This window comes from Mastigoproctus giganteus, chromosome 14 (genome assembly GCF_048544385.1).
Source record: "Mastigoproctus giganteus isolate SK-2022 chromosome 14, ASM4854438v1, whole genome shotgun sequence".
Taxonomy (NCBI): Eukaryota; Metazoa; Arthropoda; class Arachnida; order Uropygi; family Thelyphonidae; genus Mastigoproctus; species Mastigoproctus giganteus.
The window spans coordinates 81,882,300-81,906,262 of record NC_143588.1 but is presented as its reverse complement, the minus strand read 5'-3'; the positions used below and the strand labels follow the sequence as shown (position 1 = coordinate 81,906,262).

Sequence of the window (23,963 nt, the reverse complement as noted above, 5' to 3'; positions counted from 1 at the left end):
AAAAAAAAAAGCTTGGGTTAGACTCTATTTGAATGACAAGTGTCTCGAATTTAAAGTGCTTTTGATTCTTGATAATGCACTTGGTCATCCTGCCATAGAACACCCAAATGTGTAATTTTGTTTTCTGCTACAACCACATCACTGCTACAACCTCTAGATCAGGATATAATTGCGACTTTTAAAACATTATGTCAGACGAACATTTCAGTTCATTTTGAACAAGCTAAATGATGATGAAACACTGTCAGTTATGGATGTATGGAAAAAATTTTCAATTATGGATTGTATTGATCAGGTTCGATTTTCGTTATCTGAATTGAGACCAGAAACTATGAATGCATGCTGGAATGCTATTTGGCCCGCATGTGTTAGAGAATGCTCCTGTTCCCTTCAATCATACTGCAGAATTCCCCAATATAATAAGTTTGGAATGTGAAATTGGTGGAGAAGGATTTGATGATCTTATGTCGGCAGATATCGAAGAATTGTTATTTGATAAACCTCTTAGCAAAGACGAAATAGTGGAGATTGTTTCTGAGACTCCTGAAAGCGAAGAAGTTAATGATAATGATCAAGATAATCCTACTTTTAGCTATTAGTCTGTTTATCTCCCCCCCCCCCCCAAAGCTAGTAGTTTTTTGATCCACCTATCAGTCTTGATAGCATCAGCAAATATTCTTGAACCCTTCTACTCAAGTACATCTCATCCCTATAAAAACATGTGCTCCTGTTAACAAGCACAGGCCACCCTGGGAAAAATTCTACCCCATGAACCTTGCACAGTCTCTCTCTAGGGCCGAATTGATTGACAAGGCTCTAAACATATACTCTCCCTCCTATCGTGTCTGAGCAGAATTACAGATACAGGTAGCCCTTGATTTATGCTAGGTTTAGGTTCGTGGGGGAACAGGTGCAAATGGAACCCTTTATATAATGGAGTCAATCAGAAATCACAGGGTTAGATTCCGGGCACCAAAAATTTTACCTACCACTTTGCATTGATTGTTTTATTTTATTAGAATTCTTCATAGTTGTAGTAATAGTCGTTGGAGGCATATTCATAGCCCTAAACCCAGGACAGCTTTCATCAGATTCTATCCTCCGACGACTATTGCTAGGATTCAATTAACTACTTTTACCAGACATGGCATGTCCTTTATTCTATTAAATTAAAAACTTTATAACACAATTGGAAAAAACTGCACATGGCTATCACTATTATTATTTTAATTTATTAATAGCACAATTAATAAAAGAAAATGTTAGCGTAATAAATTTCCAACACGTGTAAATAGCATAAACAACCACCAACTGAATGCTTCACCACATGGACCTTTACTACCCACATCCACAAGTGATTACTTTGAGGGCAGGAATCTTTCTCATCTCTGATACGAATGCTAATTGCTGAGTGGCTCAGATTGTCCTAAATCACGATACATAGCACAGTATGATACAGATAAATTTTGTCTGGCGATTTTTAAACTTTCCATTTATAAAAAAAAAAAAAAAAAAAAAATGGAATTGTGGTTAGTGATCAGCGCTATTGCGAATTGGCACAAATCGGACTGGCGCAAAACAAGGGCTACCTGTACTTTCAAATTCAGTCGTTACTTGCAATTTTCCCAACATTGTCCTGTCCTTAACAGTATTCACCATATAGTGCAAGAAAGCCACAGGCTTTTGCTGCACTGTCAAAAAAATAAAAAAATAAAAAACAAGTAGATAAGAAAACACATGTTTCCTTCCTCACACAGGCAAGTATTGAGTTAACCTTTGAATATATTCAAACCATCAGTGTCAACTACCTGCGAGGACAACTTGCTCATGCTATCAACAACTTGCTGGCTAAAAGAAACCTTCCTACAATCGAAACTAAACCTCATGCCCTGCAATTTGAATTTATAAACCATAGTTCTGGTATTCTTTGGAAAAGTGACAATTCCACATTCATTCATTCATTTAACTAATGGCTCTCAGCCTTGTAAAACTCAGGTTACCTCTGAGGTACCTGGTGCCTAGCCCTGTAACACACATAATCGGAATCTTTCTTCATACTGCCAATCTTGCCATTCAATTTGTCCGTCTTTGAACCTTTCAAGAAGCTCTGTCTTTTTTCAGATGAGATTTCCATACTTGAACATAGTGTTCAATTGTGGTCTTACAATAGGATTATGACCTTCCCATCTCTACAGATAGCTTTCGATAAATTATCGATAGGACACCACGGGCTTTCCTGGCTGCCTGTTCACACTGCTCACAGGAGCAGATTAAGGTCGGTTGAGGCCTTGGACGCAGAAGAAAATATTGGGCCCCTTAAAAAAAAAGAGAGAGACAGGGAAAATAAAAATTCATGTTAACCATTTTTTAAATAAATAAAAAATATTATGTACTATTAATGTTTTATTTCCAATAAAATTTGAATATAATATATGAATAATATAATTAATAATAGCATAATAATAATCACGAAGCTTTGAACTAATATGTTCAACTAATTTGTTGGGGTTTTGCGTGGGCCCGTGGCATGCTCCCGGTGCACCCGCCGTTAAATCCGCCTCTGACTGCTCATAAAACTTCATTTGTGCCCGTATTGTAACTCCCAGATTCCTTTCCTCCTCCGCTGTTTTTAATTCAACTCCTCCAGGTGTCTTCTAAATTTATATAATAAATGTCTACAATGGCCTGTTTTCCCAAATTCCTGGAAATCTGCCATCTTAGGAATTCTGTTGAAATCTGCTGACAAATCTCCTAATCTTCCCCAGTCTTACAGACCTATTGCTTTGTTATCTAATTTTCGTAAGATCCTAGAACATTTGATCTCATGTAAAATCCTAGCTTCGCTTCAGGACACAGACAACTATTCTAGTAATCAATGTGGTTTTCGTTCTGGAGTTGATATTAGTATTAGTCCATGGTGCAAGGAAGCCTATGGCTTATGCTGTACCAGCCAAAAAAATAATAATAATAAAAATAAATCAATAAAAAAAATAACAAAAAAAATAATAAATAAAACGATAAGAATAAAATAATAATAAGAAAAAAATTTTTAAAAAATAATAATAAATAAGAGAAAAGGAAATGGACAACCTAAGCATTTCCCTCCTCCCATAGATAATTATCCAGTGACCTTTGAATTTCCCTCAACTGTCAACCTTTACCACCCATGTAGGTAACTTATTCCAGTCTAAACATCTCCCCCATAACCTGAAATTATGGCTGCTAGTTCTAGAATTATTTATAAATCATTCATTTTGCTTATGCCTCACAGAACCTTAAACACCTCAATCAATTCTCCTCTACGGTGCCTAGTTTCCAAACTCTGCAACCCACATATTCGAAGTCTTTCCTCATATGGACACCCTTTTGCCGATCTAACCAGGCGAGTTACCCATCTCTGGACCCTTTCAAGAAGCACAATGTCTTTCTTTAGGTGCAGTCTCCATACCTGAACACAGTATTCCAAGTGTGGTCTAACAATAGCCTTATACAATTCGATTATGACATCCTTATCTCTACTAGCAATTGTTCGATACATCATCGATAGGACATCATGTACCTTCCTTGCAACCTGTCTGCAATGCTCAGAGAACTTAAAGTCTGGCTGTATCGTAACACCTAAGTCCCTTTCCTCCGCTACCGGCTTTAGTTCAATTCTACCAAGTGTATAAGTTATTTTGGAGTTATTGTTTCCCAGGTGCAATACCGTACACTTTGCTGGATTAAAGCATAGCTGCCATTTTTCTGGCCATCCCTAAAGTCTATCTAGGTCATTCTGAAGAAGCTCTGCTTGGCGGCAATCATTAACTGCTCTACCAATCTTTACATCGTCTGAAAATTTAGACATCACACCCTCTATCTCTTCATCGATGTCATTCATGAAAATCAACAACAGCAGTGGTCCTAATACTAATCCTTGGGGAACCCCACTTCTTACATCAACCCAATTCGAGGAATAGCCATTTATCACAACCCTCTGCATCCTGCTATCCATCTAAGGACTCGCTGTGATTCCAACCTGTTCCAGCTTATCTGAAATCCAAATAAACAATGTTGAAATTATTCCCAAAATCCAACTCTTGAGTGACCCTGCTCAGTATCCTTCAGAATTCCATTTCTATCTAAATGATCCTGAATTCAAACATTGATCATTGTCTCCATGATTTTCCCTACTACTGAAGTTAGACTGAACAGCCAATAATTTCCCACTTCACTCTTAGAACTGCCCTTAATGTGTTGGGGATACATTAGCACTTTTCTAATCCAACAGAAGCACTCCTGAGTCCAGTGATGCTCACATAATTAGCCTCAATGGTTCAATGCACTCACTTGCCGCCTCCCTTAAGATTATAGGGTATATGCCAGGAGCCTTACTGGCCTGTTGGCTCAAGATTTTTAATTAAATATGTAAAATTTTAACATCATTAATTACAACTTCACTCCCATAATTTCTCAATGACATGAAGGGTTTTTCTTCTGTAAATATCGATGCAAAGTAACTGTTTAGTTCATCTGCAACTTCATCTGGGGTATCATAAGGTTCCAATCTGGTTTGTTCTTCTCTTCTTTGCATTTATATATGTGAAGAATTCCTTATCCCCCCCCCCTCTTTGCCAGCGATTTCTCATAATCTGCCTTTGCCAGCCTAACCTTTTTTGTGGCACTATTACAGATCAATTTGTAGCTGTTATAGGCTTCAGTACTTTTTATTGCTCTGTAACTTTTCCATGCTGTCTTTTTCTGCTCAAGTAATTTGGCAACTTCATTATTCATCCAACTTGGAATCCTCCTCGTGGAGTATTTTTTAATGGTATATAAGCATTCAACGCTTCTGTGATTAATGTTTTAAAGGTATACCGTAATTCAATTGTATTCGCTCTCTGTGAGGTATCTACCCAGTTAATAGAGGCCATGTAGTACCATAGAGGCCATCGTAATTTCCTTTCCTGGAGTTATAACCCATTCCTTTGCCTTTAACTACTGCTACCTCTCTCTCTTCATCGTCTACCGTGTAAAACTCCGTGATCACTTCCTGCTACTGGTTCCTGTACTGTCAGCCCTATGATGTCATCTGGTTCATGGGTGATGATGAGGTCTAGAGTATTGTTTTCCCTAGTACGTTCCCTGACATGTTGATACAAATAACAATCATCTAGTTGATTTAAAAATTTTGCCCCCCATGTGGAGTTTCCTTCCCATTTGCTCCAATCAATTAGAGGCAAATTAAAATCACCCATAATAAGACATTCACGCTTACTTGCCCATTCCATTTGCATGTAACAGCTCTTATAATCTTCACAATCACTTGGCCTGTAGATTACTCCCACTGTCATTATACCTTTGCTTCCAACTATCTCACACCATACAGATTCGCATGCTAAACGTCTGAATCCAGGAAGGCTTTCGTTGTGCTCAGGCTGCTTTTGATAAGAAGTGTTGAAGATGGCTTTGTTACTCTTCTAAATACGTCCTGGAAATTTTTATCGACTTCGAGGGCACCTTTGACTATCGTTGGTGGGAGAGTGCCCTCAAACATCTTAGAACTCTGAAATGATCTGTTAAGTTTACATAAAATTTTCACACACTTTCTCGAAAAGTCTTACATGGATGTCTGCTAGGGTCTATTTTTGGACCCTTGTTTTGGAATCTTGTTCTCAACCAGAGGTTGCTAAAGATTTCCCAAATTATTCATCACTTGCATGCAAGTGATTTAGTTCTCTTTTTTTATAGAAATTCTCACCACTCATTAGAAGAAAACACAAATTCTATTCTTCAACTTTCTGATTGGTCAACACTTAAGAAACTTACTATTTCTCACAATAATACTTGTATGATGTATATTGTATTGCCTTCAGAGGCACCCTTTTCCCAACTTGGCCTCCTCTCATAAAAATTAATGGTAAATCTCTCCCTTTTGTAACTACCACAAAATTCCTCAGATTACTGATTGATAATTGCCTTACCTTTCTTCCCCATCTGAATCATCTGTGTGAGAGTGAGAAAATTTCTTTCAAATCATTCGCATTTCCCATCAGGACTGGGGTCTGAACTGTGAGATTTTGCAATTAATATATAAAGCTGTTGTTTTACCAATTACCACTTATGCTGCTGCAGCCTGGTTTAGATGCACTAAATTGCTTACAGTTCAGTCCAAGCTTGGTTCGATCCAGTGCAATTTCCTCCTAGTACTAGTTAGGGCATGTACAACTATCTCTACCTCTGCCCTACAAATTCTATCTGGTTCACTACCTTTAGACTCATTTAACTTAGTGGACTTTCTTACTTCATTCGTAAAGGCCTCCCTGCAGAATTCAAATCGACGTGTCCTCCAGTCCTAAACAAGAAAAACAAATTTTAAATATTCTTCCTGACTGTTGGCAACTTCACTGGTTTGATTCCCAAAAAGGCTTAATAACAAAATTATTTATTCCAGAAGTTTGTTGATAAAAAACCCATAAATGGTTTCTTCTGAAAGCATGTTTTCTAGCTTTCTTGTAATAGGGCGTTGGTTCCTTAAGTTTTAAACTTGCCTATTTCATCTTTCCAACTTCAGACTTTGTCTTTGCAGTTCTGTTGAAGATTCTACCCACATTCTTTTCTTTTGCCCTATTTACAGTGAATTTCGTTCACAGTTTCTGTCTGTCACTGGTCCTTTTACTTCTGGTCAGGAATCTGTCTTCATTTCTTCTCCTGCCTTCTTTCAGAATTTCTCATGCTCTCTTTCTTAAAAGATGGCAGTTATTGTCTGAATTATAAACCTATTTTATATTATTGATCAGTACCTATACTTAAATTCATTCATAATTCCCAAATTCTTTTAGAACTTCACCAAACTTCTCCCCAAATTTATTAAATTCTAAATTTTTAAGGAATGTATTCAAACATTTTCTCGTTGCTATTAGCCTGGTAGCACAAATTGTATAAGCTGTAACATTCATCTCAACTGTTTTTTTAATGTGCTATAATTTAACATTTCTTAAATATATGTTCGTATTTTGTAAATAGTATTAAGTTTATATTTAAATAACACCTTTGTTTTCTCTAGAATTTGTGTAAAATATGACAATAATATAATTTGTCATCTTGTAAAATTTATTGTGCTTAACACCTGTTTCATGTCTTGAACTGATTGGACATTAATTGCTGGACGGGAACATTTATCAACTTTAATGGCTAATTCTTTTTTTTTTTTTTTTTTTTTTTTTTAATAATAATAATTCTTTTTCTCTGAATTTTTTTTTGTATAATTATTTATATATTTATTAATTCTGTATATTTTGCATCTATATAACTAAATTTTTTGTATAATTTTTTTGGCTTTAACACATTGTATAACTATTTGTTTAAAGATGTATCATTTTCTGTATAATTTCCTTCTCATGCAGACAGTTGAGTGATTAACTATTTGAGGTTATCTATCTCTAATTGGTTCCCCTATTTATAAAGAAAGTCTAACTCTAAACAAAATTTCCTTTGGTTTGAATTCCTAATTTAACCTGAAATGGTTTACTTTGTTTTTAATCCTACAGGCTCTATCACCATAGTGAAACGTGGCAGAATTGAACTGATGTTCCAGACACTGCCATTCATAAGACATATATATATATATATACACACTACTATCCCACCAAATGTAAGACTTTGCATACTACTACCTACAAATGTAGGCCATGCTGATAAAAAATTCACCTCCCCCAGAATCTTGCAGATTCCTTCAAGTCTCGAGTTAATCCACACGGCTTTCAGCATATAGTCCCTCCTAACATGTCTGGGCAGAATTGCAGACACGTGTATTCTGATCTAACTCACAACATTTTTTCAACATAGTCCTGTATTTCTCCAAATTTGAGATCGGTATACTCCTTACATCAGTTGCAAAAAAAAAAAAAAAGAAAGAAAGAATCTCCATATGGGCTAGGTCTGTCTAACTAGACCAGCCTAAGAATACATACCACTGGCTATACAAATGATGATGTTGCAACTTACACCAGAAATGCTTGATGATGTTGCAACTTACACCAGAAATGCTTGTAGGCAGGCATTTCTGTTTGAGTTCCAATGTCCCTGGAATTTGTATTGTAAGTGGATCTTGTAACTACCATAATTCAAGTAAAATATGAGCTTTTACAAAGATTACAAAATTAAAATTTACAATATGTTACAGAATTTATGTTAATGAAATATTGCAGAAATTAAACTGTTGACAAAACTTCAATCACTAAAGAAGTTATTTTTAATTTACTGAAAACAAGTTACAAAATTCACACCAAAATATTGATAGCAAAGGCTATCTGAATATCAAGCTATAGCTTTCCAAATACTTTTATAAATACAAAAATAAACTAATCTGGCCATGCATGATTTTTCAGTTTTGCTGTTTGACAGAATTTGGAGTTTGATACTGGGTGAAACAGTTATTTATTAGTTAAAAATAAAAGTTTTGCCTGGCAGATGGAACCTTTAAAGTCAGAGAATCATTAATAAACAAAAATTACCATTCGTGGTGGTGAAATGGTTGGAAACCACCAGTCTCTAACCTTTTATATAATTTATATAGAAATATCAAGAGTATATATTAATGATCAGGTTTAACTGTTTTCTAATGCCTCATTCAGCTCTCAATGAAGATTTTCCATTTTTATTCCCCTTTAAAAGACTTGGCCCTTATATTTCTGAAGTTGGAGCAGATCCTAAATACAGTGCATAGGTTATTCATACATTTCAATGAAATGTTTCATATCTTAGTGAAAATATTTGATCTGGCCATCACTTTTTTGGCCTAAAACCTGACTGTTATATTTAACAATACTTCTGACCCTCTTTTCCAAGATAATTGCATAGATTTTACCTAGTACATCAAGGAGTGTAATTCACCTATAATTATTAAATTCTACTTTATTTCCCTTTTTATATAGGAGCAGTCAGTACCTTATCTGATCATCTGGAACTTATATTTTAGAAAATAACCTCTGGATAATATTGATCTGTCCACTTTGACACTTCTCTGTTTGATTTCAAAACTTTGTCTAATTCCATCTCCACCCAATGTCTTTCCATCCTGATGTTTGGTATTTTCCATGGTCTTTTCCCCTCCTCCTTTAGATATAATAATAACTCCTTCATTTAAAAGTTCAAAGTATTTACACTATACAGTCAGTCCTCGTATAGCACAATAGTTGTGTTCCTAGAAACCCTTGTGCAATATAAACAACAGGTCCTATGGGAAAAACAGGGTTAGGTGCCGACCACCCAAGATTGAACACATTTGTAACCAAACAATAAATAATCGTAATAAAATACATATTTTATTACGACTATTACGTAATAAAATATTGCTAATGCTTTTGCTTCTATCGTAAGCAAACTTACACTGCTTCTATTGGAATGAGCAGCAGCCTGGAAAGCAAGGTGCTGGGGATTTCAAGAACTGCTTGTAGTCATCATGGAACAAATAAATACATGGGCTGATGTTAGGGTAATTAAGAGTGAGAACGGATACGCACAGAAATCCGAAAAGTAATTACTTGGGGAAATATTACTTTTCTGGATTGAAACTCATTTTACTTATTTATACACCTGTCCCAATCTCCTGTTTTGCCCTAGGAATTGTGTTAGCACATCATCATAAAATGAAGGTCTTTTCTTCAGTTCCATCAACAATGCCTTTTCAATGGCGAGTGAACTTTGGTCGCATAACCTTGCCTGCATTTGTGTTCTTCTATAACACTATAGACTGTATTCTCTTCGTGGCTGAAAAAGAATGCTTGACTGTAGCAGTAGAGCTCGAAATCATCATGAGTTCTGCTAATATGTAAATTTCTTTGAATGCAACCTGAAGCTGATTTTTTTTGCATGAATTTTAATAGGTAATGCACTGGTTTCCTTGCAAATTCATCAGAAGAAGAAAGTACTTTTAGTTCATTTTTCAAGCGAATGTGGTCAAAAACTGGTCCTTAGAAATCCTTTAATTTTTCTAGAATACCATCAGGAAAAGTTTTTACATACTGATCATATCTTTCGCTACAAAGGAGTTGAAAAAATTCAAGTTCCTGAAAGTGAAGAGTATCTTTCTTCCATTTCAAGGCACATGCTCTGCTCCTCAACCGTATACTTTTCCTTTGCAGAAACCCAAATATCATCAAATCCATGTTCCTTGTCATTCCTAAGCTGTTTCATAGTATCATGCACCTTTTTGCAACAGTACAATGTGTCATGGGATGAGGTTTGCAATATATTATTCAAGATATCAGTATAGCCAAACAGAACAAAAAATTTCTAGCAACAAAATTGTTTGAAAATCTTGCAAGAAATACAAAAAACCATGAGCTTTGATTACAGCATCCACATCCCATTCCCCAGAATTCTCCACAATGTGTTCAATAAATTTAATTCTGTGATGTTTTACTATGTTTGTTAAATGAGAAGTAAAGTTTGATCTGGTTGGTATGGCGGAGGGTAATTTTTTAACAAGAAAATCTTTCAAAGAAATCTCTTTTCGATGATTTAGAAAAATATGCTGCCAATCCACTGATAGTTTGGAGAAACAATCTACATTCCCTGATATTCGAGAGGATTTGCTTCAGAACTAAGTTCAAAACTTGGGCATATCAGTGCATACATATTGCTAAAGGATAGGCCTCAATAACTTTACTCTGCAACCCATTAATATGCCCACTCGTGACGCAGGCACCATCATAAGTTTGGCTGACCAACTTGTCCTTAATGTTAAATTCCTCAACTCTGTTTACAACATTTCCAGAAGAATGGCTACAAATGTAGCAGAAGAAATTTCTTTCTTTATAGCATCTTTAACTACATCAGATATAGTGTTAATGATATCATTTTGTACTGTGGAAGAAGTTCCTTGAAATACAGTCAATGCCTTTAAATGACTCTAAAAGAGGATTGTACTCATGGAGCACATTTAAAAATTCTATATAATTCCCTTGATTAGCTGAATCCCCTTGATTAGCTGAATCTTCAGACTCATCATGACTTCTCCAAGGAAGCTCTTGCTTAGCCAAATAACATAGCATCGATTAATCTTTTTAAAATGTCTCCATTTTTCTTGACTTGTTCATTATGATGGCTAATTTCAATTTTTCTTTGGCTGTAAATGAGAGTGTCAATTTGTTTTCTAGACATCTTAAGATTTAAAAATGACTGAACATGTGGTTGGGAGTGCTCCTGTTTTTGCACTGCTAGTATGGGTATTCTAGCTATGGTTAAGTATGGGTATTCTGATCTAAATGATTAAGATCAGAATACCCATACTTATCCAAACACCTTTCTCTTTGGAGAATAATAAATATGGCCAACAAAAACATCTTGACCGCACTTCACATCCAGTTAACCATTCTACTGTATCGTATTGTGAAACAGAAGAAAGGTCTCATGTACTCAGTTTTTTGCATCTTTGTGCTTGCGCAGTAAATTTGGAAGAGGACAACGAAGTTTACCTTCTTCGACTATGTTCATACAATCCACAAAAGCTCTGGCAGAAGACGGGACATTCAGTACATCGTCAACACTGGTTCCCATTGTAAATATGTGCAAAAAAGTTATAAATTATATCTAAAAAAAAATTATAAATATATATTAAAATGTTGTCTAAGTTGGTGTCATGAACACGTTGGTTCACACTTTACACACACAAAACAGACAAAACTCAGAAAACAAAAACAGCAACTCATGACAAGTGACAACGTTGAATTTAATTGCTTCACACAATAGACAATCACAGCCACTAACTACTGGGTGCTGTTATCTCAGTGCACACCCTGCCATGACTTCTGGATGGTTTAAAAAGCCAGTGGAAGGCTAAGAATTTGACCTACTGCGCAATCTGTACATCTGTTTAGAAGGCTCAAAGGTGTCTATTTGTGACCACACACCCAGGCTATTAAAGCAAATGTGATGCAATGTTTGTGCCAAAACTTCTCCTCTTCATGAAACATTGTATATAGGATTTAATTTTAGGAATCACAAAGCCAGCAAACAATTAGGGGAGTCTTTAACAGAAAAAAAAATGCAAAAATATAATATCGGTGACGTTGTGATTCCATGGGTATGCACTGCACACCCAGCACACCCTGAATATATACACCTCTGGATTTGTCAATAATATAGAGGAACTTTGCTAGCAGGGATAAGGAGGTGATTATCCCTTTGTATAAGGCAGTGGTCAGGCCATGCCTTAAATACCGTATACAGGTCTGGAGGACTAAGAGTACAGAGAAGGGCAACGAGATTGGTGAGGGAAACAAAGGAGAGCTCTTACCAAGAAAGGCTTCAGTTCTGCGAATTGCAGCATCTGGATACTATGCACCTGCAAGGTGATCTGACTGAGGTGTTTGAGGCTTTGAATGGCTTGCGCAAATCAGCATTGATGGGATTCTTCCTCTTGCTCAGAATATGCACATGATACAGCATAAATTCAAATTGAGGGGGAGGATGGTTGCAGAATAGATGTGTGGAAGTTTTTCTTTTATCTAGTAGGTGGTTGATTGCTGGAACAAACTTCCATATGTTTTTTGTTTTAAATTAATGGCTTAAATAAATTCAAGGAAGTACTGGACAAACATTTTGAGCAAATGGATAGATGAAATGGGTTTTTTAATGCTAAGTCTCAACCAGAAAATATAATTTGATTTAGTTTTTAAATATGACATAAAGTAACTAATGCATTTGCTCAACTGATATTACAAGCATAATGACAATAGTTGAACTCTGGTGGGTGTAATAGATAAAAGGATTTAATGTGTTTTTCTTTGGGTATACATGATGAAATCCAAACATGTGGCTCTTTTCAACTATTCCTTGATTCTTTTGGCAGAAAGGTTGAATTACTCATATCTTTAATATGACAATAAAAAAATTTGAAAATTTGACTTTATTAAAAGATATTTGTGAATATGCACAGATAAATGTTAGGAATTAGTACTATAGATTAGTTTAGCATTCTTTAAAAAATAAAATGAAATTTAAAAAAAAAAAAAGAGAGAAAAAACCACATGCAAGGTTGTAGTACTTTAAATCTCACCAGGAGTATATTTGTGGAGCATATTTTTTCCTCTCTAGCTACCCCTCCAGTGTTTTGAGCGACTCATGACATTCTGAATTCTTTACAAATCTTTTCTTGCATACTTCTTGAGCAACTTCCACTGATGTTACTTAAATTTTTTCCATTCTTCACCTTAAAATGTAAGGGTTTCTGTATTTAATGTACATGGACAGATCTGAGAGCTTTTAATATAAAAAGTCATTTGTGTACTTTTTTGTACATCTTGTATTTGGCAGTAATTGCCATTTTAATATTCTCAGTACAGGATGATGATCATTTCCAATCTCGTATCCTCTGTATACTCTTATAGCTTCAGTTGGTTGTGTAAGATCCTTTTTTTTTTTTTTATGATGATAATATAGCTAGTTATGCTTTTCTTATTTCTGTTATGTTCACTCCATGTGAACTTGTTGGACTGTTATTGTAATTAAGAGTACCTGATTTACACGAAATTCTAATAGCCATGTAACACAAGGAAGCCACTGGCTTTTGTTGCACTGGCTGGAAAGGAGGGGGGGGGGAAGAGAGAGAGAGAGAAGATAAGAAAATACAAATTATTTGCTTCCCTCTTCACATATGTAACTATTCAATTGACCTTTAAATTTATTCAAGCTGTCAGTTTAACTACCTCTGCAGGCAACCTGTTCCAACAATCAATGACCCGCTGGCTAAAGGAAAACTTCCTACAATCTAGTCTCAACCTCTTCCCCTGTAATTTGAATTTATGCCTCCAAGTTCTGGAATTCTCTTTAACAGTGAAAATTCCACCTTATTCATTTTACTAACCACTCTCAGAGCCTTATAAACCTCAATCAGGTCACCTCTGAGGTGCCTGGTTGCCAAGTTCTGTAGCCCACATAATCAAAGCCTTTCCTCATATGCCCCTTTTGCTGATCTCACCATTCAAGTTGCCCATCTTTGGACCCTTTCAAGAAGCTTGCTGTCTTTTTTTCAGATAAGGCCTCCATACTAGAACATATTATTCCAGATGTGGTCTTATAATTGCCTTATACAGTGGATAAGACCTTGCATTTTGCTGCAATGTCTGTTATATAAAAGGTGGTAGATAACTTTCATCAACCGGTGAAATACCACCACTTTGCTTATTGGAGGCTTGAAGTGGTGAAACCCATGTTTAGTCTCTAGAGCAAAGTTTCCGGCATCCCCTTGCCCCATACTTCTCCTTCAACCCATGCATGGTACTAAGTACTATAGAGGCGCGTCCGTAGCCAGGTGGGAAGGAGCAGCAGTGCGTAGCACACGCTTCTTGATTAGACCGGGGTTCGAGCCTGTCACCACCAAATACGGAGGATGTGGAAAGGTCAGGGAATGACCACCGCATACCCCCGGAGCAATATGGCCTTAGTTGCTAATGCTCCTAAAAACCAAATAACAAACAAACAAACAACAAGTACTATAGGTTTTGATACCTTTCGTGTTTGGGGTTTTTATAAAAAAAATATATATATATATATGTTGCTGACTGAAATATCATTATAAAAAAGAACTGAAGATACAAGGGTATACAGATGATACAAGATTGGAAATAACCATCATCCTGTACTGAGAATATTAAAATGGTAATTACTGCCAAAAACAAGATGTACAAAAAAGTATAAAAATGACTTTTTATATTAAAGGCTCTCAGATCTTTCAGTGTACATTAAACACAGAAACCATTACATTTTAAGGTGAACAATGGAAAAAATTTAAGGATCATCAGTGGAAGCTGCTCAAGAAGTATTCAAGAAAAGATTTTTAAATAATTTAGAATGTCATGAATGACTCAATGTTTGAGAGGTAGCTAGAGAGGGAAAAATATACTCCACAAAAACTGCACAAGTATCTCCCAGTTTGTGTTGCTCTTCAGCATGTAATTTGCTATTCACTTTTATAATACCTTCCAACCTTTGATACAAAAGTTGGCAGGGTTGTTAACGACAGAAAAGACAGTATGCTGCTCCAACTCTATCTAGATGAGTTGGGCAAATGGGCTGAGAAGTGGCAACTGAAGTTTAACATTGACGAATGCAAAGTACTGCATATTGGTAGCAATAACCCAAGCGAAACGTACCAACTGTGTGGTTTCCACTTCTCTACACTCAGAGAAGTGGAAAGTGAAAAAAGACCTGGGGGTAATTGTGCAGTCAAATATGAAGTTCGCTGAGCAGTGCAGATGGACTGGCAGGGCAGATCATGGAGTCTTGTCAATGATATATATAGGAATTTTGCTAGCAGGGACAGGGAGGTGATTATCCCGTTGTACAAGGCAATGGTCAAGCCACGCCTACAGTACTGTGTACGGGTCTGGAGGCCTCATTTTAGGAAGGATGTAGAGTTGCTAGAACAAGTACAAAGAAGGGTAAAAAGATTGGTGAGGGGAACCAAGGGGTGTTCTTACCAAGAAAGGCTTAAGTTCTGCAGATTGCAGGGCCTGGAGAGTAGGCATCTGTGAGGTGATCTGATTGAGGTGTCTAAGGTCTTGAATGGTTTGAGTAGGCTTAATGTTGATTGGGATACTTCCTCTTGCTCAGATTAAGAACCTGAGGGAGGTATAGATTCAAATTGAGGAAAGACAGTTGTAGAATAGATATGTGGAAATTTGTCTTTAGCCAGTGGGTGGTTGATTGGTGAAACAGCCTTCCACCTTTTTTTGTGGAAGTTGATAGCCTAAATAAATTTAAGGCTGAGCTGGACAGGCATTTGGAAGGCAAATGGGAGGGTGTTTTTTTTTTGCTAATGCTGCATAAGCTTGCTTTCTTGCATCGTATGCCTCTACTAATGCTAATAATGGGAAAGCTAGTGTATAACATCTTGTATTTTACTTGCATATTTTTTATTGTAGTATTTTGCTAAAATATTACTCGAGAATAGTAGTAGAATTCATTAAAGGAGTAGATTTTTTAGATTTTTATTTTTAGCAGACACTTTCTCTTAAATTGCTGTTTATTTTAGGTGAATCAGTGGCTAACATGGCTAGAAGAAGCAGAAGAAGAAGAAGGTTCTGATGAAGGTGATAACTGAATAGCAAAAATTAGTGTCTTGAGTGGTGATCAGAAGAGAAATTTGAATTTCATTCTACGAGTGGAATTCTTTTTATGTGTTCAGCAAAGTTTCCTGTAATCATGGCCCTTGGGGTAACATAGCATCCTTATGTTAGATGATTTTTATTTATACTGCTGCACTTTATTTCTGTTCTTGTGATCAGGTCCACAAGAGTCTTTGCTCCCTCTTGTTGCTGACTGAAATATGATCTGAATTTGACTGTTCTGTGGCCTGTACTGTGTTTCAAGCCTATAACAGCAACTAGCATGATTTAGTACCAAATCTCTTTAAAGTAACAGGCACACAAACTATTTCAATGAAGTCTGGACTGTGCACTTCATTTCAAGAGAATGACGTAGATCAGTATCAAACATCTTCCACATCTCTAGATTTTGATATGCTGAAAGTAAATGTGTGCTTTACTAATTTAGTAAATTTTACTGTCCTATGGATGATTTACAAGACTGAAATACCCTCACCAAAAGCAATAGCTTTGTATGTGTGTGTGTATGAGGAAGTGTTTCTGCTGGCAGATTTTTAGTTTAACATAAATTTTCAACTTTTTTATCTTTTGTCTCCTATTGTGAATTTAGTCCTATGGGTAACACTTCCTGTAATTGGGTCAACTAATAAATTGAACAAATCTACCTCAATAGTGTTGTTATTATTTAATATTAAAACATGGAGGAAAAAGTGCATTATTGATCTGATAGCAATATCTTGGTAGGTGCGCAAAAGGCAATTTTTTCTTTTTTTATATGCATATTTACACTGACATCTTAAGTATACACAGACTGCTAACTCTACCAGTATAGTTTTTAGCTGCCTGATTTTTGGCCTTTTCTTAAGCTATCCCATTGAACATGGTTTCTTCCTATTTTTTGTGAAGAAACATAAGATTGCACTTATATATATATCCCAAATTTGATACTTCATAATTATCCCAAATATATAAACATATATTCGGAATAACTATGAAGTATCAAATTTCAAGTGTTAACACAATAAAGAATTTTTTTTCCTAATTTAGAATCAAAGGAAAGTGTCCTTAAAATTCATATTATGTATCAAAAACAACAGACTTAACATTTGTACAGTGTGTGCAATTGTACTTTAATTGATACATTTTTTATTCAGTAGTATTTTTGCAACCAATTAATCAAACTGTTAAATGAATTTAAGAAGTCTCAGATATAACTTTTTTTCTTCTTTTTTTTGTGCTGTAAAGAATTTTTACATTACATTACAATCATTCCCATAACATAGCATGCTGGATTTGTTATTTGTGTCTAATTCACTTCATTGATTGTTATATTTTAATACAATTTAATTATACTCTTAAGCAGCAGATTGGTTATTTAGCATAACTAACTTGCTGCCTAAGGGAAAGAAAAAAAGTTAGGAAAGATGCATTCTGTAAGGGTTTCACAGCTTCCACAGTGTTATATCTGTCTCAATAGCAGGAATAGAATACAACCTTTTGTTATCCCACTCTTAAGTTTGTATTGGGGAAAGGCTGATTAAATATCAAATATTGAGATTATTGCTACTACAGGGGGCAAAAAATAGTGTGTTTGCACACGTGTACACAAGCTTAGAATAACAAAAGAACAGACAAGTTAGTCTGTTCTTTTGTTATTCTAAGAAAATTTACATGATGAGCTGTAGTAACTGATATTGTTATTTCAGTTTTGTAGACAAAACATTGTACTCTTTAAGTTAGAGGATAGGATGACAACATTACAGATATCAGTATTTGATTGAAATGAGCAGAATGAGAATTAGAGATCCATAACTGCCAACTGGCCAGATATACAACATTCAAGAATTAATCATAGAAGCTACTAGGCTTTTCATACCAATTGAGAAATCTCTTCAAGGTATAGGCCTAAGTAAGTATCAGATGAACTGATGAGGCTCATGGCAAAGAATTAAAATACATGAATGCATATAAATTATCAGGCGACACAGAAACCTATGGCAGATACCAGTGACTAGTCTCATCAAGTAACAAAGAAGGTTAGGCATAGGAAGACAGATTACAAGAAATCATTGGCAAAGGATGCAAAAAAAAGCAACAAAGACTTCTTTACTTATGTAAACTCTAGAAGGAAGGGGATGAATCAGGTTGGTTCACTTGATATCAATGGTTTGACTGTTGATGATCCTGCTCAGGTTGCTGACAAACTGAATAAGTATTTTGCATCTACATTCAGACATGAGGATTAAGGGAGGTGGATGCCAGAAGTTTTAACTCTTAACAGGGAGCAAAATGATTTTTTGTAATAACTGAGAGAACAGTGGAGGAGAAATTTTTTGTAGTTAAACATAAGAAGTGCACCTGGGGTGGGTGGGATCTACCCAGTTATATTAAAGTAGGCAGCAAACAAACCTTTAGCCATAATTTTGAGAGCATCCTTGGATTCAGGGTAGGTCTTTGTGGACTCTGGATGTGTGAATGTATCCCCAATTCACAAAGGGGATCAAAGGATGACAAGGAATTACAGATCTGTTAGTTAGTTTAACTTCTGTTCCAGGGAAATAATGCTGTCACTGGTAAAAGAAGTAATGCAGGATCATCTATACAAGGCTGCAATTATACTTCAGACACAGAAGTATAATTGCTAAGGAGAAATCTTGTTTGACCAGTTTGATTTGTTACTTTTTTTTTTTTTTTTTTATCACCGTATGATGTGATCAGTACACGAAGGAACCAGTTTTTTCCTGCTTCCTTCGTGTATCGTGGCCTTGAGATCCAACCAGATAGTACGGCACCATCGTGATATCCAAGCCCAAGGCCGGAATCGAACCCGCGATCTTTGGGTTGCCCGGCAGGCACTATCCCACCCGGCTAGCCCATTTGGCGATTTGTTACTATGATGTGGTCACAGAGAAACAGGATGCATAAAATAATTTTGATATCATACACATTTTTGGAAAGCTTTTGATACTGTTGTAGGGCCTCCGTAGCCAGGTGGGCAGGGGCAGCAGTGCGTAGCACACGCTTCTTGATTAGATGGGTTCGAGCCCGTGACCACCGCATATCCCTGGAGCAATATGGCCATAGTTGCTAATGCTCTTAAAAAAAGATACTGTTGCACATAAGACTGCTGTACAGATTGGAGCAGTGTGGCAATTAGGGAAAGTTGCTACTATGGATAATAAAGGGATGGTTGAGTGGGAGAAGACAGAGTGGTAGTCAATGGACATTGCTCTTCATGGACTAATGTTTTTAGTAGAGTCCCCCATGGTTCGGTGTTGGACTCACTGCTGTTTTCTGTTTTTATCAATGCTATTGAAGAAAGAATATCAGGCTTATTGTCCAAGTTTGCAGATGATAAAGAGGTTGGCAGAGTGGTTAATGGCAGTATGCTATTCAAACAGGATATAGAAAGGCAGATGGGCTGAGAAATGGCAGTTATAGTTTAACATTGATAAAGGCAAAGTACATGCAGCAGTAATCCCAGAGTAATGTACCAACCATATGGTACTACACTCAGGGTAATGGAAAATGAAAAAGATCTTTGGGGTAATTGTGCAGTCAGATATGAAGTTATATGAGCAAGGCTGCCAGGAGCACTCTTGGGATTTTGTTAATGATATAGAAGAATTTTGCTAGCTGGGATAAGAAGATGATTATCCCATTGAGTACTGCATACAGGAAAATGCATACCTCATTTTAGAAAAGATGTGGAGCTGCTGCAGTGAGTACACAGAAGGGGTGCTCTTACCACAAAAGGTTTCAGTTCTGCAGTTTGCAGCATCTGGGGACTAGGCTCCTGTGTGGTGATTTGATTGAGATGTGTAAGTCTTTGAAGGCTTCAAATGGATTGAGCAAACTACACTCAGGGGGGGGTACAAATTCATATTGAGGAAATACAGCTGTAGAATAGATGTGCAGAAGATTTAGTTAGCAGGTGGTTGATTTCTATCTGTTGTTGTGGAAGTTGATAGTTTAAATAAACTCAAGGAAGGACTAGACAAACTATTGGAGGGAATGATTAATTAAAAATGGGAGGTGTCTTTTTTTTTTTTTGCTGATGCTGTATAAGCTTGCTTTCTTGCATCATTTGCCCTGTGTACCATAATTAGATGTGATTTTTCAGTTTCAAGCAGAGGAGAAAACTATGTAATCAGACATTTACAAACAACAAATAGGCATAATAACAGTATGCATTGCATAGAAATAAATACGAAAACAGATGTTGCATTTCATGTTTATTAGGATATCATGCATGCTGAATGTGTTTACTTGCATTTTTTTATCATAGAACATAATCTTTCTCTGAGGTGTTGTTGATCATGCAAATGCACTGTTTATAAATATGTTTCCTGATAGTGAAACTAAAACAAGAGGCATTGTTATTGAAAGTTTATAGATAGGGAAAGAAGAGATACTGATGGCTCCGAAAAATTACATTTTTTACTGTTACGGATGGCAGTAATGAAAGTGGTTCCAAGCTATATCCCACTGTGACAATGTTTTATTTAAAAAATAAAAAAATTGCAATATCACCTTTGAAGCAGAAAATATCATTTATCTAATAGAATATCCAAACAGAAATCTACAGTTGGAAAAATGTTAGATGAGTTAATGTTTAAAAGAATACTGTACTGAAAAACGATCTTGTGGCTGTATTTTTCTAGTGAAATTTAATTTCTGGTGCAGTATGAACTTTAAAAACCTGCATTTTTTTGGGAGCATGCCTGCTCTTTTGCAAAATCCTCCTGTTGTTTTGGCCCAAAAGACCTATTTTCTTTCTATTTTCAAATGTGTGAACTTTGGCATTTTAAAAGACAAAAGTTGGCAGCTATATATATGAAGTTGAACTGTCACAATGGGTTGATCTTAATGTCAGTATTATACAATGGTGCTGCTGTAATTGGATTAGGGAAAATAGTGCCCATAGGCCAGGTACTGACCCACAAAGAATTACCAGTGTGAGGTGATCACTGCTTCGTGCAAAAATAGTATATAAGAATTCTTTTGTTATTGCTAGCCAGCCTTGATATGCTGTTGCAATGGCCTAGCTCATGCATGTATTTCACTACAATCTGCTACCATTAAAAAAAATCACTAAATGACACAGCCTGGAAGGGTGGAGAGTTAGAAGATACCACACTTAAGAATGGACATCTATGGCATTCACTCTAAATCCAGGTTTTTTTATTTTTCATAATGCTTATCTAAGAATTGTGCACTTAAAATGTTTGAAGGCATGGTCATCGTCCATCACACAGGTCCACTGCTAGAATAATGATCTGTGGATTATGTTTGTGGTAGACATTATCATTATTAGCCAAATGGTGCAAGGAAGCCTGAGGTTTTTGCTGCACCAGGCAAAAAAAAATTCTGAGTTACCCTGAGAGAGAGAGAGAGAGAGAGAGAGAGAGAGAGAGAGAAGAATGATAGAGAAGAATCACCAAGAAAGAGAAGAAGAATAATATCCAGCTCAGGACCCTGGTGTGCCAAGCCCATACTCACCAGATGTGAGATCCGGGGGTTCCAAAGATTAAATGCTTGTCAGTATATTAGTAACATTCTGGATCTGGTGATTGTGCCATTCCTCAGGAACATTCCAGACTGTTTTTCAGTGGTATAACGATATATCCTTCTTTGTTCAGCATATTCACTGATATTTTGTCTGTTTAGTACTTAACTAGTTGGGTAGATAACCAAAAGTTAGACATGCCTCCCTGTACATTAGATCTACAAGAAGTGGTAGATGGCAGCATAGGTGTGCAGTTGTAGGGATACCATTAGAAGTATTCCTTGCCATTTAAATGCACTTATTACTGCTAGAGGTGCTCACACTACATATTGAATAAACACTAGTATGGAAATTCCCATCGCCATATTTAATCAGTTGCTTCTTGTTACATTCATAATACTTGTTGACACACTTTGATTTTTCTCAAGCATATCACTGTAATTTATTTTTCATATAAGTGACAAAACACCAATTGAATCAACCTTGACTCATTTTTTAAATCTTGCTATTTATTGTACACTATTGTTAGAAGTATTGAGATACCATAGAATAATCTCATGGTATCTAAAATATTGACTGTGCTAATAATATGGAGAGTGATAATGCCTCTACCTAATTAGTAGTAATGGGTTTAAATTTAACTGCAGAATGCATCTTTTTCAGTTTCTAAGTGAAGTTTCACATGAAACAGAACTGTGCAGTTTTGAATGTGGAAAAGTAGTTGGCTGCCATTTAGTTTTAACAGATTTCAGAGGTGCTGAAGTGCCCATGGACTATTAAATATAGCATTATATGGAAGATACAAAAGCCAAATCACAAAGTGATATTTTGAGAATGAAGCCTCAAAATGATAAAATTTTGCCAAACAAAATCATCATCGGTACATCTGCAGCCGATTCATTCAGTGATTGAGGAGCATATACAGGGAACATTGCATCAGGATGGTTTACTTGAACTGTGATACACAAACCATCACAAAAATCAGTGCTGCAATGGTTACATGGTTCCATGCTTACAGAAACTGAACATTAATTGGAATAATCCCACAAGTCTCAGTGGAATTAGAATCACAGCTCTGGACCAACTTCCAGTGCTAGCACAGTGTTATTTTTAAACCAGACCATGTACCATATTTATGGCAGGGAGCAGCTTCCTTCTGAAAGGTGGTGAACCTTCATTGTAAAATTCCATCAGCCAGAAAGTGCATCATTGTCTGGCATATCAGAGTAGGAGAGTCGATTCATTATATCATCTGTAAAAAATCAGCAGTTCTCTGCCATACATTATTGAAAGCATCCCAACACCATTGTTTCCACCACTACTTCACTGTTTGAGGTGATGGAAATATTCTCCTAGATGTCACCAGGCTGAAATTGTTCATTATATGGAATGAGTGTATATCATAACTCATTGCAGTAGAGAATGTAAAAGTATTTCCATTGAAAATTGACAAATATTGATGAAATATCTGCCCTATTTAAGACAAAAAGTGGGCCTACATCACAAAATTATTATTTTTTTTCACATATACAGATGTCACTTGTCCCAATACTTTTGATTATATAGTGTATATTTATACATAGCAATGGTTCTCAAAATTTTTGCAAAGATGGATCCTCTAAAGTATGTGGTTGACACTGGGATATAAATTGACTAAATTCATGTGTTGCTTGGTTCTGTTTAATACACGTTTTTAAAAACATCATTAGTATTTCAAAATTGGAAATATTCTTTTATGGGCATGTTATGTGCTTCTAAAGATTAAAGCCAGATATCAGTACAAGTTATATATGATTAGAGAAAGAGAAAGATTAATATCAATTAGCCAATGTAATAATAAAGCATGTAGAAGAAACAAGTGTTTCAGCAAAACTGTTATGTAATGGATGGATATGTATACTTTTTTTATCATACTTCATATGTGAAAGCATTAAAAATAAATAGTTGTGCAAAAGACCTTGTCTTAGATTTCTCCTTTAAACCTCTTCACAGAACCCTGGAATTCCATGAAATGTAGTTTGAAAAACTGATTTATACTGTGGTCTGTGTCAACATCCCATCCCATCTCATCTCATTTCATCTCTCTACAAAGAGAGACTTTATATGTGAGGTGATTTTTCAGGAAGTTTCAATGAGTTTATTTTCTATTTACACTTGTGCAAAAGTTAAGGATATTACAAATTCTCCACTGTTTGATGAGACATATGTGTGTGAAAAACCAGAAAATTGTAAATGGTACATATGATTTTTGTTCTTTTGGAAAATGCACATCATATCCTTATCAAATGCCTGCAGTACACAAATTTCACATCAGTTCAAAAATTAGGCTTAAGTGGGGTTTTCCAGTTTGATTCTTCTTAGGT

At 35.8% G+C, this 23,963-nt stretch overlaps 1 protein-coding gene across 1 annotated transcript in view; it reads left to right on the top strand.

Moving 5' to 3' along the window:
• Positions 1-16,761, top strand: part of NAT1 (N-acetyltransferase 1) — a 321,119-nt gene extending 304,358 nt beyond the window's left edge. The window contains exon 19 of the mRNA XM_090388830.1: positions 16,019-16,761. Coding sequence (XP_090244956.1) covers positions 16,019-16,087 — 69 coding nt within the window. The 3' untranslated portion in view covers positions 16,088-16,761. The remainder of the gene's footprint in view (positions 1-16,018) is intronic.
• Positions 16,762-23,963: the final 7,202 nt, after the last annotated feature.